Source organism: Rhinatrema bivittatum, chromosome 4 (assembly GCF_901001135.1).
Source record: "Rhinatrema bivittatum chromosome 4, aRhiBiv1.1, whole genome shotgun sequence".
NCBI lineage: Eukaryota > Metazoa > Chordata > Amphibia > Gymnophiona > Rhinatrematidae > Rhinatrema > Rhinatrema bivittatum.
The window spans coordinates 248584253-248598432 of NC_042618.1; the positions used below are offsets into that span (position 1 = coordinate 248584253).

General features: G+C 45.2%; 1 protein-coding gene across 2 annotated transcripts in view; it reads right to left on the reverse strand.

The window, feature by feature from the left end:
* IPO8 (importin 8) overlaps nt 1–14180 on the reverse strand; it is a 285959-nt gene that overhangs the window by 9828 nt on the left and 261951 nt on the right. For both annotated transcript variants that reach the window (XR_003856437.1, XM_029600000.1), the window contains exons 22-23: nt 8587–8792; nt 1199–1402 (exon numbers count right to left, since the gene is read on the reverse strand). Coding sequence is in view for 1 of the 2 variants with exons in the window: in XM_029600000.1 (XP_029455860.1) it covers nt 1199–1402; nt 8587–8792 (410 nt within the window). In the remaining variant the exon portion in view is untranslated. The remainder of the gene's footprint in view (nt 1–1198; nt 1403–8586; nt 8793–14180) is intronic.

The window sequence follows — 14180 nt, forward strand, 5'->3', positions numbered from 1 at the left end:
TTCCCTGCCTGGAAGCCCGCCCCCCCCCCCCCCCCCGTAAGAGCGTCAGTAATCATTGCTCCTCACTCCTGCAAAGGAAACCACGGACTGCCTTGGTCTCCTGCACCACAGGCCGACTCTCCTGGCTGTCCCTCAAAACAGAGCTTTTTTTTTTTAATTAATAAACTTTACTACACCACAGAAATTGTCCAGCATAAAGAAATAAGAATAAAACACCCCTGAGGGCGCTGGTGGTGGGCAGGAGAGTACCATGGGGCTCAAAGAGGGAGCCAGTCCCCTGGCTATCAGGGGCCCCAGACCCTGCAGGCAACCATAGCCAGGGGTATTCAACCCCCAGTTTGCCCGGCTGAACTCGAGGGACTGGCCCACTAAGGAACCTGGCAACCTCGAGCAGCTGCTCCAACTCCAGATCAGTCAGGACTGCAGGTATGCACCTCTACCATCTGCTGGAGACAGAGAAATTCTGAGGGACTGCAGGTGGCAAGCTCGGTTATGTAGCAGTGCCTCAAAGTTTTGTTCTCTGCCTCCATCTGCTGGTAGGGATGCATAAACCCACTTGTCTGGACTGATCTGGGTATGTTCAGGAACATTTATAGTACACCAGTGTACAAAGTGCATGCATTAAACCATTTAGGGTTTGATTCATCAAGGTCTCTTCCCATAGACACAGAATGGAAGAAAGGCCTCAGTGAATCTAGCTCTTATTTGGTTACAATGTGAAGTGAGCTGATCATTCTGTAGGGCAGAGATCTAGTAATCATATTGATCCTAGGGAGCAATAAAATCTTTGTGGGAGAAGAAGATACCTTTCATTAGACCAAAAGAAGATGTAGCAAATGATCTTTTGAGCTTGTATGGGTCCCTTCTTCAGATATAATCTGAATGAAGGTATCACAACCTACAAAGTTTCATGTGAACTGATCAAAGCGACACAACAGGACCTCCAGTTTCACAGCACTCTGCTTTCACCACAATACAATACTGACAGGCCAATTCCTTGCTCGTTTCTCTTCAATCTATCATTAAATGATAAAAAAGTCATCAATACCTATTTTTTTTTTTAGCACTACCTATTGACTCATTCAATTTCCCTGATAAGGCACAAACCCCTAAAGCATTTCTTTCCAGATGATATCTATCATAAATGCTCTTAGAATAACAAAAAAAGCAGGTGATTTTTAAGTTCCTATGTACATACTCAGCAAGGCTTCTGTAAAGAAACGATATTCATCCACACAGTCTTCAGAATCCAAGAGAGTGCTGAATCCCTCTAAAGCGGTCTCTTCCAATGCATCTTCATCCCAATCATCCTCCTCCTCATCTTCCTCACCATCTCCTCCCTGGGTCTCCTGCATTGCCTGACCTACCTCGTTTCCCTCCTCTTCATCACTTGGAATCTCATCTGCAAATACAGCCACCAGACAGATAGTTATGTACATTTCAATACTACCATTAAATTAGTAATGCAACAACTTGCTAAAGTCAAAACTGCAATATCTCATTGTTTCTTTCATGCTGCCTGCTGCCGTTTGAGCTGCACCAATGTCTGTCAGAGTCAGCCCCCACTGGTGCCATCTGTACTGCCAACAGTCAAATAGCAGTCAGTATGGGAAGAGAAACAGTTTTTTCTTGAAGATATATATTTTTTTAAATATTTAAACCATGTACAGAAGGCAGCAGGGTTTCCCATATTCAAAAAACTCTTCTCAACCAAATTAAACATATATCATGATACAAAGCCAATGTTAAGATGTAGCTCTGCATTCACCCGATGGGTGCTTGCAATCCAAAGCAGCATTGTTTCCCTGCTCTGCACTATAAAACACATCAAAAATAACGAAAGCATCTCCACATCATTAAAGTCCATCGGCATGTAACTTTCAGGACTCTTCGGTTTAATTTAATTTCCTAGTTCTATCGCCTTTAAACCCTCTCGACTTTGAAAAGACTTTGTGAAACTCAACTCCTCCTTCCCATAGAGTGCAAAATAATTTATGCAAGTAAAAAGAGTTTTATCTTCGTTAACTCGGCTTTCTGAATCTGCCCTCCCCCTCCATGTAGTTAAAAGCCTGTGTAGTGTTCCGCAATGCAAAGCTGAAGATGGGGAGGGGGAGGGGAGGAGGAAGGGGGAGAAGTATGCACACAGATGATATTTTCGGCTCTTCACATGTATTGGTGCAAAGACTGTGGGTGAAGAATATGTTTGGACTTTGCACAATGCAGCCAATTTGAAAATTGCTCCCATAGCGGTTACGGTATTTGCAGTGGCGTCAACTAACAATGCACTGCTGGGCCAGAGCACAAAAGGAAAAGTGATTGTAATTGCAGGAAGTCAGTCAGCCAGCACACACACACACATACAAACCTAAGCAGCTCAATTTCCAAACTAGCTCATAGCCGCTCAGAGAAGCTAATTTATCAGTTCTCCAAATGTACACAAAAAATTGGACCTTCATTTGTAAAACTTGACACCCTTCTTGGGTTTTGTAAATACCATGTAACACTTTTCTTTTTGGCAGCATTCCTGGTATGCAAGCATGAGAATATGTAAAAGAAAATCAGAAAATGCCTATATTCCTAAAAAGGAGGATGAATTAGAGGATACAATTTTAAAAAAAGGAAAATAAATCAGCAACCATTAAAGTCAGAGTACACTGTAAATTCTGTTAGTTTGTAGTACTACTAAGTAGTCATATGTACATTTTTGGGAGGGCAGTGGACTTTGGAAATGACTTCAAAAGAAGCTTCAAACAGTAGTTATCATCAAAACATACATCCTGAAAATACTTCTTTACAATTTTCTTTAACAATCAGCTCAAAGGAATGAGAAAAACAACCAAGAAACATAGAAACAGGACTGCAGAAAAACACTATATGGCCCATCTAGTCTGCCTATCCATCCAATTAATTTTGCATCACATTCTTAGAGATCCCCTGTATTTATCCCATGCTTCTTGAATTCAGATACTGTTTTTTGTCTCCACATCTCCACTGGGAGGCTGTTCCATGTATCCACTACCCTCTCTGAAAAGAAATATTTCCTAAGATTACTCTCGAGTCTATCCCCCTTTCAACCTCATAGCATGACCCCTCATTCTAGAGTCTCCTTTCCGTTGAAAGAGGCTTATCTCCTGTGCTTAGATACCTTTAAGATATTTAAATGTCTCTATCATATCTCCCCTATCTCGCCTTTCCTCCTGGGTGTACATGTTTAGATCTTTAAGTCTATCCTCATATGCTTTACAATGAAGACCACTAACCATTTTAGTAACCACCCTCTGCACAGACTCCATCCTATTTATATCCTTTTGAAGGCGCGGTCTCCAGAACTGTACACAGTATTCCAAGTGAGGTCTCATCAGGGACCTATATAGAGGCAACATCACCTCCCTTTTTCTGCTGACCTTTCCTCTCCCTATACAGCCAAGCATCTTTCTGGCTTTTACCATCACTTTATCCACCTTAAGATTATCAGATACAATCACCCTCAGATCCTGGTCGTCTGTGCTTAGAAGAATATCACCTCCAATACGGTTATCTTTCCTTTGTGTTTCTGCATCATAAATGCATTACTCTGCATTTTTTAGCATTAAATCTTAGCTACCAGATCTTATACCATTCCTTGAGTTTCACTAGATCCCTCCCCATGATTTCCACATCTTCCTGGCTGTCCATCCTGTTACAGATTTTGGTATCATCAGCAAAAAGAAAAACCATCCCCAACAACCCTTCAGTTATATTGCTCACAAAAATGTTGAAAAGTATTGGTCCAAGGACCAATCCCTGAGGCACACCGCTAGTAACATCCGCCTCTTCAGAGAAAACTCCATTTACCACTACCCTTTGTCAACTTCCATTCAGCCAGTTTCTAACCCAGTCAGTCATCCTAGGTTCCATACCAAGGGCAGTCAATTTATTTATAAAAGTCTGTGCGGAACCATGTCAGAGGCCTTGCTGAAATCAAAGTACATTACATCTAGCACTCTTCCTTGATCCAACTCTCTAGTCCCCCAATCAATTGATCAGATTCGTCAAGCAAGATCTACCTCTTGTAAAACCATGCTGCCTCAAATCTTGCAATCCATTGGATTCCAAAAATTGCACTATCTTCTATTTTAGCAGCGATTCTATTAGTTTTCTCACCACAGAGGTCAGACTAACTGATAGTGGGGAATACTGATGGTGGGGAATACTGGGATGCATGATATTCCCCACCACTAGGGCACAGGGGTGCAGCTGTTGACTCTAAACGTATTCTATAAAATGGATGTGCTCACATACCCTGCAACAGCACTGTCCTTTTAGAAATTAAAAAAAACTAATCAGAATCTCTAAAATTCATGGATAGGGTTGTCCCTTAGGAAGAATAGTAAGCTGACATGAAGACAATCAATAAACACAACTAAAGGCTGAATATTGCAAAAAAAAAAAAAAAAAACACCCCAAAAATCCCCCCAAAAACAAACAAAAATAAAATTGCTGACTGAGTATAATACTCAAAAAGTATTGACTGGAGGAGTTTGCTCACGTTTCATTAATTTTGTTCTGAGGTCTTGATTGTATTGTCCCCACCCAAACTAAGCAAAATAACCCAGCAAAATCCTTGTACTGCAGGACTGCAGTAATTTTTCTAATATGATCAATATGCAAGTGACAGGGCCATGTTCCTCGGAACAGAAGCACAGTTATTTCAGGGGTGAACAGTCATACTGCCAACCAGTAGCTCCAAGCTCCCATTTTGTTTCTCTTTAAGTTGCTGAAAGGAGTAAATTCACACACACACACACACACACATATGGGCACAGGGAGGCAGATACCTCATACCCAGAGAGACACAAAGAGAAACAGATACCTCATATCTAGACATACAGAAAGCGAAATAGATATTCACAGACAGTTACCCTACTCTCAAAACAGACAGAGAGAGACAAAGACACCCCACATATGGAGGCCCAGTGACTCCACAGAAGGACAGAAACCAAACGCCCAGACATACATACATACATACCACACCCAGACAGACCTCCCCAAAATAGAAGATAGACACATCACAGGCACACAGAGAAACACTGAAAACACATATTAAGGCAAACACGGGTAGACAGACCACATCACACAGAGATATAGACCAAAGCACACTTGACAGAGACACACACTATACACCACATCCCAGACATAGGTGCCAGCCAAATTTTTTTTTTTTTTTTAAGAAGTTGAGAAAAATTCCATCCCACCCTGCCCCTTTTTTTTATGTTTACTAATTTTTCCCATTTTTCTCTCTATTTTTGTATTTTTCTTAGTTTGCTCATTTTTAAAAAAAAATTCACATTTTGATTTAATTTTTTTTTTATACTTTTTCCCTTTATGCTCCCTTCCCCACCTCCTCCCACTTCCTCATTCTTTCTGGCCTCTTTGCCCATTCTGCTCCCCAATCTCACCACGTCTTCTCCACTGGCGGGCAACAGCTGTGATCTCTCCCCCTGAATAGGGACCTGGCGGCAGCAGCAGCAGGAACCCCTGCCAGGCTGAGGCCTGAGAGTAGCAGCTCTTCCTGGGCTGGGGAACACTGCAGGATCTGTTCCCATGTCCAGTTCTGCCACAGAGTAAGCAGCTCCCCACCTGGGCCTACTAAAGCAGAAGCAGCTCCTCTCCCTAGTCCGCCGAAAGAGAGAGAGACCCATGGCTAAGTCATGGCATGCTTACAATATCATTACATTCTGGCAGCTCCCTCCCTCCTGAGCTTGCAGTGTCTCCATGGCACAGCCATTTTTTTTCTTCCCTGATTGGGCAGCCAGGAAGCTTCCCTTCAGGACTATTCAAGCCATCCCCCAGTTTGCTCACCCCTGAGTTAGATCAAAGGAACCATATGAAATGAAAATCATAGTACTAATCTCCATGTCAAAAATCTTTAATTTGGTACTTGTCTATGGAATGATTTTTTTTTTCCAGTACATTAGAGGGTGGAAAACAGACACATTGATTTGACAGACACCTATGAAAGGTTTTAGAGTTTTTATTTGCCTTTCTAATGCCCGGACAATTATCCCCTTCTATTATAAATGAACTCTGGTCAGATTAAGTAGACTGAGGCCAAATCACATAAGTGCAGTTTGTAACATACACCTATGATCTGCATATATTTTATATTACTGGAGGTATTTGAAAATGGCTTTGAAAAGCAAATATAATAGTTATTTCCTAGACAGACACTTGGAAGTGAGGGAAGGAAGAAAGCATTGTATACATTCTTGGAGATACTGCTTTATTTTCTTTTAAAAATATTAGTTTACACCGCCACATTTAATTACAATTGTTCACAGCAGTTTTCAAATTTACTGTGTACCTTCACCCTGGACTATGATGTTTCCTGGTATCTATTTACTCAAATATCAAGTTTATATACAGAGTGCATTCTATAGAAATTGCTTGTTATATTAGATACAATGAGGGAGTTGTCATTATTGATTTTATAGCATTACTAAAATTTTGATTTTGTAACTTGTCTTTTGGTTTAGAATAAGGCAAGTAATCAAGTTGGAATAAATAAATGTAATGAGAACATACTGTCTATATGAATAGGCAAGAGATTACAGAAACAAAATTCATTTCCAAACTCTTATTCTAGTTCCTTTAAGTAATTCAAAACTAATATTGCTCTTATCCTGTTTTTAAACCAATTTGCAGAGACTTTAATCTCTCTCTGCAATATCAAGTGCAGTGTCTGCATGCCACAAGATGACAAGGCTGGCAAACACCTTGCTGTAATTCAGGGAGAACGCAAAGATAAGCCATACTGCCACCTTCAGTTCTCTTTCCCCGCTGACTGTGCTTAATGTCCGTGCTATAAAAATACCCTACAGTAAAGTGGGGGACGGTGAGGAGAAGAAACAAAGCAGAAAAAATAATAGCATTTGGTTCAGACAAGATCACATGACAAAAAATAAAATATTGCCTTGCAATAGTGTCATAGAGCAATAGGGTTGGAAAGGGCCAGATTTAAGATTAAGGCATCCACAGGCAGAGGACTGAGGGTGGGGGGTTTGTCCCCAGAATTTGGAGAGCAGTCCCATTTTCTGGCTTTTTCACAATTTGGCACCCTGGGGACATGCTTATGTTACCCTAGTCCTAAATCTGGCCCTGGGGCTGAAGAGACTGCAACAGGTTATCTAGTCCTGCCCCCTCATTTAGCACATCCAAGTTAGAATCCCCTGTATCTATAACAACTTTATACAAATGTTTGTATAACCCACTGTCAAAAACCTCCAATGAGGCTTGCCTTGTGGCTCAGGCAGTGTTGTGGTGCATCTCTTGTGATTAGACAGATGCTCAAGTAGACCACTAAGGCCTGGGAAATGAGGGACATCTTTCGCTTTGGTGTTTTCCCTCATTTCCTAGGCCTTAGTGATCTACTTGAGCATCTGTCTAATCACAAGAGATGCACCACAGCACATTTGGCAAATGAGGGACAATGAGGGCTATCTTTGGAGGAGTACTCTTCCAGGCTGGTTGCGTCCCTGTGCCACAACACCTCCAAGTGAAGAAATTAAGGGGGGGGGGGGGGGGGTGTGGAGAAATCAGACAGAATAGAGATAACTAAAGACGGACAAAATCCCCTAAAATAAAAAATAAACTACAAAATCTCCAGTGACAAGAGATCCCACCTCCAAAATTTGGACATGGTTCATAATAAAGGCAAGAGTTAATGTGGAAATATCAAATTTCCTTCTCTAGCATTTTTTCAGAAAGGCAAAAATGAAGTACAGATTCACATTCTCTTCAATGTAGAAAATAAAAAGGTCCCTTAAGGGGGAATGACAACCTCCAGAGATAAGACTAAAGCAATTAAGCAATACAATCTTTTGTTGGGCAATATCACCCCGGGAAACTCCACTGGGGGAGGGACCCCAAGGGTATCACCGCAGGAGTGCGGGGCTCGATGTTGCTGTAGAAGTTTAGTAAGATGAAAGTAGAAAATAGAAAGTAGATTGGAAACACGCTCAGCGAGGTGCAGGCTCTCCAAACTGCTTTGGAGACGGAAATTACTGAGTTGCTACGCTTCCTGTGGGGGTATATATACCCGTGCTGACGTCAGATCCGTCTCCAACTGCTAGCACGAGCATACTATACCCATTCGTTCTGAGTCCATCTGGCTACACGCCAGGAAACTTTTGTTGGGCAATATCGCATGCCTTCAGATAATTTTTCATGTAACATCTTCAGCAGATTATACTGAACAATGCACGCACACGAATGTACATGACATGCACCTCTACTTGATTCACTTTAAATATAAGCCTTTAGTTTAACTTGCTATCAAGTCAGATGTGTCAGGAGATGAAAAAAATCTCAACAGTGGCTGAGACTAGCCTAGTGGTTAGAGCTGGGCTACAAACCAGGAGACCAGGGTTTGAGTCCCACTGTCACTCCTTGTGACCTTGGGCAAGTCACTTTACCCTCCATTGCCTCAGGTACAAATGTAGATGGTGATAGGGAAATACCTACAGTACCTGAATGTAATCCACTTTGAAGCACTGAAAAAAGTGTGAAAAGCAGAATATAAATAAATAAATAAATAAATAAAAATACCATTGTCATCTGGATCTGCTTTTTCATTCTTTGAGGGGTTGTCTTGCTCAGCTGAATCTTTAGTCGCACACACCTGCTTCAGCCCCAAGAACAGAAATAGGATAGAGGGTACAATCAGGCAAGCCACTGCATCAACGGCAGCAGGCCGGTTCTGCAGTTCCATTAGGATACTAAGTCCTATGATACACATCTTTCGGTCATGAAGGCTGAAACAGAAAACATTCAAAGATGTTAGCTGGAAACTAGTCAGTCATGATGAAATGTTGGGCAAGTACTCAAGACAGATACAAACAAAATGGAGACAAAAACGAATACAGGTAAGTCACTAAGAGAGCAAATTACCTGGGTGAAAGGGATATTTAAAAATTACCCACCCCATACGAGGGTAAAAGTAAGCGCGGGATCAACCTGTGTGAAAAGTAGGTTGGATCAGAGGAGGAGTTGAGCATGGCAACCTTCCACATAGTTTTATGTTTTCAAAATTATGCACATTTTTTGGGGAAAATGCATATCCAGAAAAATAAACGGCATTTCTCTGCGGATATATTTTCCTTGGGCGTAAACTTTCCCGTTGCGGGAAAGTTTACGTCCAAGGAAAAATTGCCCCGACAATATTTTAGTTTATCTGAGCATGCTTAAGGCAGAGTAAAGACAGTATTTACTAAATGCAGGTGTCTTTTTCCCCAGTTAAATATTGACCCCCAAATAGTGAAAAACACACACAATAAAATATACTTTCAAAAAAAGGATACGAAAATAAACTTTGAATATCAATTTCTAGTGAACCCTGTTAATGGAGAAATTACTTGCCTGATAATTTCATTTTCCTTAGTGTAGACAGATGGACTCAGGACCAATGGGTTATGTGCTGCCCTGTCAGCAGATGGAGACGGAGTCTTCATCTGCTGACGTCACCCTAGATATACCCCTGCAGTGACCTCAGCCATTCAGTATTCTCTTCTAAAGCCATTGTGGACATACTATTGAAAAACTTGAATACAATTTAATAACTTGATTAAGAATTTGATTAAAAACCTGATTAAAAAACTGGAGACCGTAACTGTAATCACCAAACATAACCAAATATTGCTGAATCCCAGCAATATTATAGAAGTCCAGACCTAGGGATAGGGTGGTGGCTTACCTGTAACCTCTTTGGGATCGAGATTCACATGCGATTCCCTGGTGCTGTTCATGGGCAGCCGTGGGTGGGATGCTGAGTCCATCTGTCTACGCTGGGAGATGTGGCCAGTAGGTTGATGGATGGGAGTCCCCAGCAGTCTACTAGGAGCTGGAAGGCTCCGGTCGACAACGCCCATTCCCCTGGATCCAGACTCTCCCCTGCTGAGAAAGTCTGCTCTGATATTGATTTTTCCCGTGATGTGGGAGGCCGAGATCCCTTGTAGATTTAACTCCACCCATTCCATAAGGAAGTCTATCTCCAGAGACACTTGGTGGCTTTTGGTTCCTCCCTGGCACTTGGTGGCTTTTTGATGTCCTCCCTGACATCACGCGGACTGCTTGTCCCTGGAGCCTGTGGCTGAGTTGCAGACACGCTAATCTGACAGCTCGGGATTCCAGGTGGTTTATGTTCCAGCACACCTCTTCCTTGTTCCATCGCCCCTGGGTTGTCAATTCTTAACAGTGGGCTCCCTGCTGTCGGAGGCTCGCGTCCGTCATGAGGACTAGCCAGTTCGGTGGGGAACAGGCTTATACCCTTGCTTAGATGCACTTTCTGTAGCCACCACTGGAGCAGAGAACATACTTCCATTGGTAGGTGGAGGCGAATCGAGTAGTCTTGAGACAGTGGATTCCAACATGACAGCAGGGAGCATTGGAGTGTCCACATTTGTGCCCTCACCCACGGTACTACCTCCAGGATTTTACGCCAAAAGGCCGAGGACCTGGAGATAGCTCCACACCATGGGGCACATTGTGTTTGTCAACCGATGCACTTAGCACATCAGTTTCCTTATCCTCGAGGAAGGGAGGAAGACCTTATCCTGCTTGGTGTTGAACCAGACTCCCAGGTACTCTGGGAGGCTTGAGACTGCTCTTGTCCATGTTCACGACCCAACCAAGTTCCTGGAGCAGGGACCTGACCCTGCTGGTCACTTGGAGGCTCTCTTCTAGCGACTTCATCTGGATCAGCCAGTCGTCTAAGTAAGAGTGCACCAGGATCCCTTCTTTCCTCAGTGCTGCCACTACAATCACCATAATTTGGAGAATGTTCTGTGAGCGTTGCCAGGCCGAATGGCAATGCCTGGAACTGATAATGGTGGCCCAGTACCGCAAAGCGTAAGAAACGCTGGTGATCTTGATGGATTGGGATATGAAGTTATGGCCTCCGAGAGGTCCAGGGATATTAAGAACTCTCCCGGTTGTACAGCCATTATGACAGAGCGAAGAGTTTCCATGCGGAAGTGAATTACCTGCAGATGATGACTGACACTCTTGAGATCCAGGATGGAGCGAAATTAACCCTTCTTCTTGGGTATGATGAAATAATGCCCCATATTTTCCTGGGGTGTAGGTACCAGGGTTATAGCCCTCAAAATGAGAAGCCTTACCAACGTGGATTCCACTGCCAGTTTTTTGTGCTGGGAGTGGCAAGGGGATATCATGAACATGTCCTGAGGGATGCTGCGAAATTCTAGAGCGTATCCTTCTCATATGATGTCCAGTACCCATTTGTCCGACGTGATCTCGAACCACCTCTGATAGAAGAGAGGTAGTCGGCCCCCTATCTCCTCTTCCTATGGATGGATCAGCCAAATTTCATTGGGAAGTTCGGCTACCCATTTGTCCGACGTGATCTCGAACCACCTCTGATAGAAGAGGGGTAGTTGGCCCCCTATCTCCTTGTCCTATGGAACCTCATAAAGATCCTGAACCAGTTCCACTTTTTGGTTGTCAGCTCCGTAAGGACTGAGACCTTCCCGAGGGCCAAGATGTCTGAAATGATGAGTTTCTGTAGGGCCGGAAGCGCTGGGAGCCCTGTCTTGACCCCCTCCATAGGCGAGGGGGCACTGTGATCTCTTTTTCTTATCTTCTGGTAGCCGAAGCACTGGAGATTCACCCCATTTACTAGCTCGCTTTTCCAATTTGCTTCCGAATAGAAGGGATCCCTTAAAGGGCATCTTTATGAGGTTTGCCTTAGAGGTCATGTCCACTGACCAATTTCGCAGCCGTAGCTGTCTTCTGTCCACCACCACTGAGGCTACTCCTCTGGCTGAGGTACGCACTAGGTCAGAGCTTGCATCTGCTAGGAAGGCCGCGGCAGGCTCCATCGCCTCTCTGAGATGCGCCCTTGAGCTATCTGCCTCTCTCTCAAGAGAAGCAGACACGAACGAGCCACCAGGGCACATCAGGAAGCAATCTGCAGTATCATTGCTGTCGCGACAAAAGCTTGCTTAAGGATGGACTCCAACCACCTATCGTGTGCATCCTTCAAGGCCGCTCCTCCCTCCTCTGGGATAGTTGTTCGCTTCAAGATAGCGCAGACCAGGGCGTCCACTTTCCGGAAATGCAGGCGTTCTTTGGCTGCCGGGTCCAGAAGGTACAAGGCCTCCAAGGCCCGACCTCCTTTAAAAATGGCTTCCGGGGCATCCCACTCCAGGTCAATCAACTACCTGATGGCTTCCAGCATCAGGAAATAGCAAGAGGTTTTCCGTAGAGACAATAGGATGGGATTCCTCTTTGGTTCCGAAATAGGGTTCGGGCCAGGAACTCCCAGAGTCTTCAGGGTCTGGGAGACCAGGGCCGGCAATTCATCCCTGTGAAAAAACCATAGCATGGTCCGGTATGGCTCCAGGCCTGGAGTGATTTCTCTGTCCTCCAATAAGTCTGCATCCCCATTGTCATTCGTGGTGTCTGGGTCCCTGTCAGGTATACCCTTGGTGGTAGATTTTTAAAGTTATGCGCAGGCGTAGATTTGTTCGCTCAACCCGGCGCGAACAAATCTATGTCCAATTTTATAACATGCGCACGCTGTCGCGCGCATGTTATAAAATCCAGGGTCGGCGCGCAGGAGGGGGGGGGGGGGGGGCACAATTGTGCAACCTGCACACACCGAGCCGAGCAGCATGCCTCCGTTCCCTCCGAGGTCACTCTGAAATCAGAGCGGCTTCAGAGGGAACTTTTTTCCTGGCCCCCGCCCCCATCTTCCCCTACGTAACCCACCCCCCAGCCCTAACTAAATCCCCCTCCTACCTTTGTTTGCACGCCGGTGGGCTGCTGGCACGCCATTTCCCGGCACGGGGGCTGGTTCGGAAGCCTTGGCCACGCCCCCGGAACGCCCCTGAATGCCGTGACGCCCCCGACACGGCCCCCCGAGCAAAGCCCTGGGACATACCTGCGTCCCGTGGCTTTGCGCGCGCTGGCGGCCTATGCAACATAGTCGCGCCGGCACGCAAGTCCCCTGCGCGTGTAAATCCGGCTGGATTTAAGCATGCAGGGCTTTTAAAATCTGCTGCTTGGTGAGGTGAGGCATGTCCTGAGGTGTGCTGATAGAGCTGGGAGGATGAGGCCTTCCCAGCTGGGGCTCAGACTGGGCAGGGGCAGCAGCTGACTGCATCTGAACAAAGGCTTGAAGGCCCTGAAAGAATTCCACCCAAGAAAAGGTCGCCGGGTCCATACCTAGCCTAGAAGGAACTGGGGTAGGGGCCACTCAATTGCCCTCTCCCAGGCAGGACGCAGCCCCGGGATTGTTCAGATCTGGGGTGCTACCAGATAAGGTCATGGCTGACCCATCCTCAGGCTGGGAGGGGCCGGGCTTGGAGAAGTTTTGAGAGTCTAGCCCTCCCTGGGTTTCCTCACAGTGCTGACACATGAAGGATTCTAAGTCAGACTGTGCAGCCCTAATATGGCAGGCAGCACAAAGGGAGTGTCGCATGTGCTTCTTTGTTGCTGGATCCATAGTTAACTGTAGCTTGTGCGTTCAGCCGGTTAACGCCTGAGCTCTAGTGCACACAAATCTGCCCCGACGCGAGTAAGTATAAGCGTCCAGTTGTCCGGCCTGCCATGTGGAGTGCCTCACCGAGCCTGAAGCAGGGCCCTAGCCCATTGGAGGGCCACTCAATTTGCTCGGAAACCCCGTTCCCTTGACCAAAGGGATTGGGAATGTCGTCGGTATGGCAAGCCGAGCAAGGAGACTGGAGGAAAAAAAACTTACTGAAGCTCTTCCACATCTCTGAATAGGAGGAGTTCTTTACTTAGCTGGGCTCAGTGCTTACCAGCTGAGTACAGAGACTGTCTCCAGCTGCGGGGAGAGAGGGCCATAGGCTGTGCTCGGCTTTCTGCACCCGCTGCCTTTCAGCTGCTTCAGCAGCAAAGTCCACACCAGGAACCAGCTACCGGTCCAAGGTATCCCTCTGAGGGATCTTGGATATCGCCTCAGGAATTCTCAGCTGGGGGAGGGACCAGGAGAGCGGGGCGCCATCTTTCTCCAATTTAAAGTTAAAATTTAAAGGTAAAATTTCCTCTTCTAAAGAGCACTGTGTTCCCGAAAGGGAAGGCACAATCCACATCTGCTAGGAGACGGAGAGATACTGAATGGCTGAGGTCACTGCAGGGGTATATCTAGGGTGACGTCA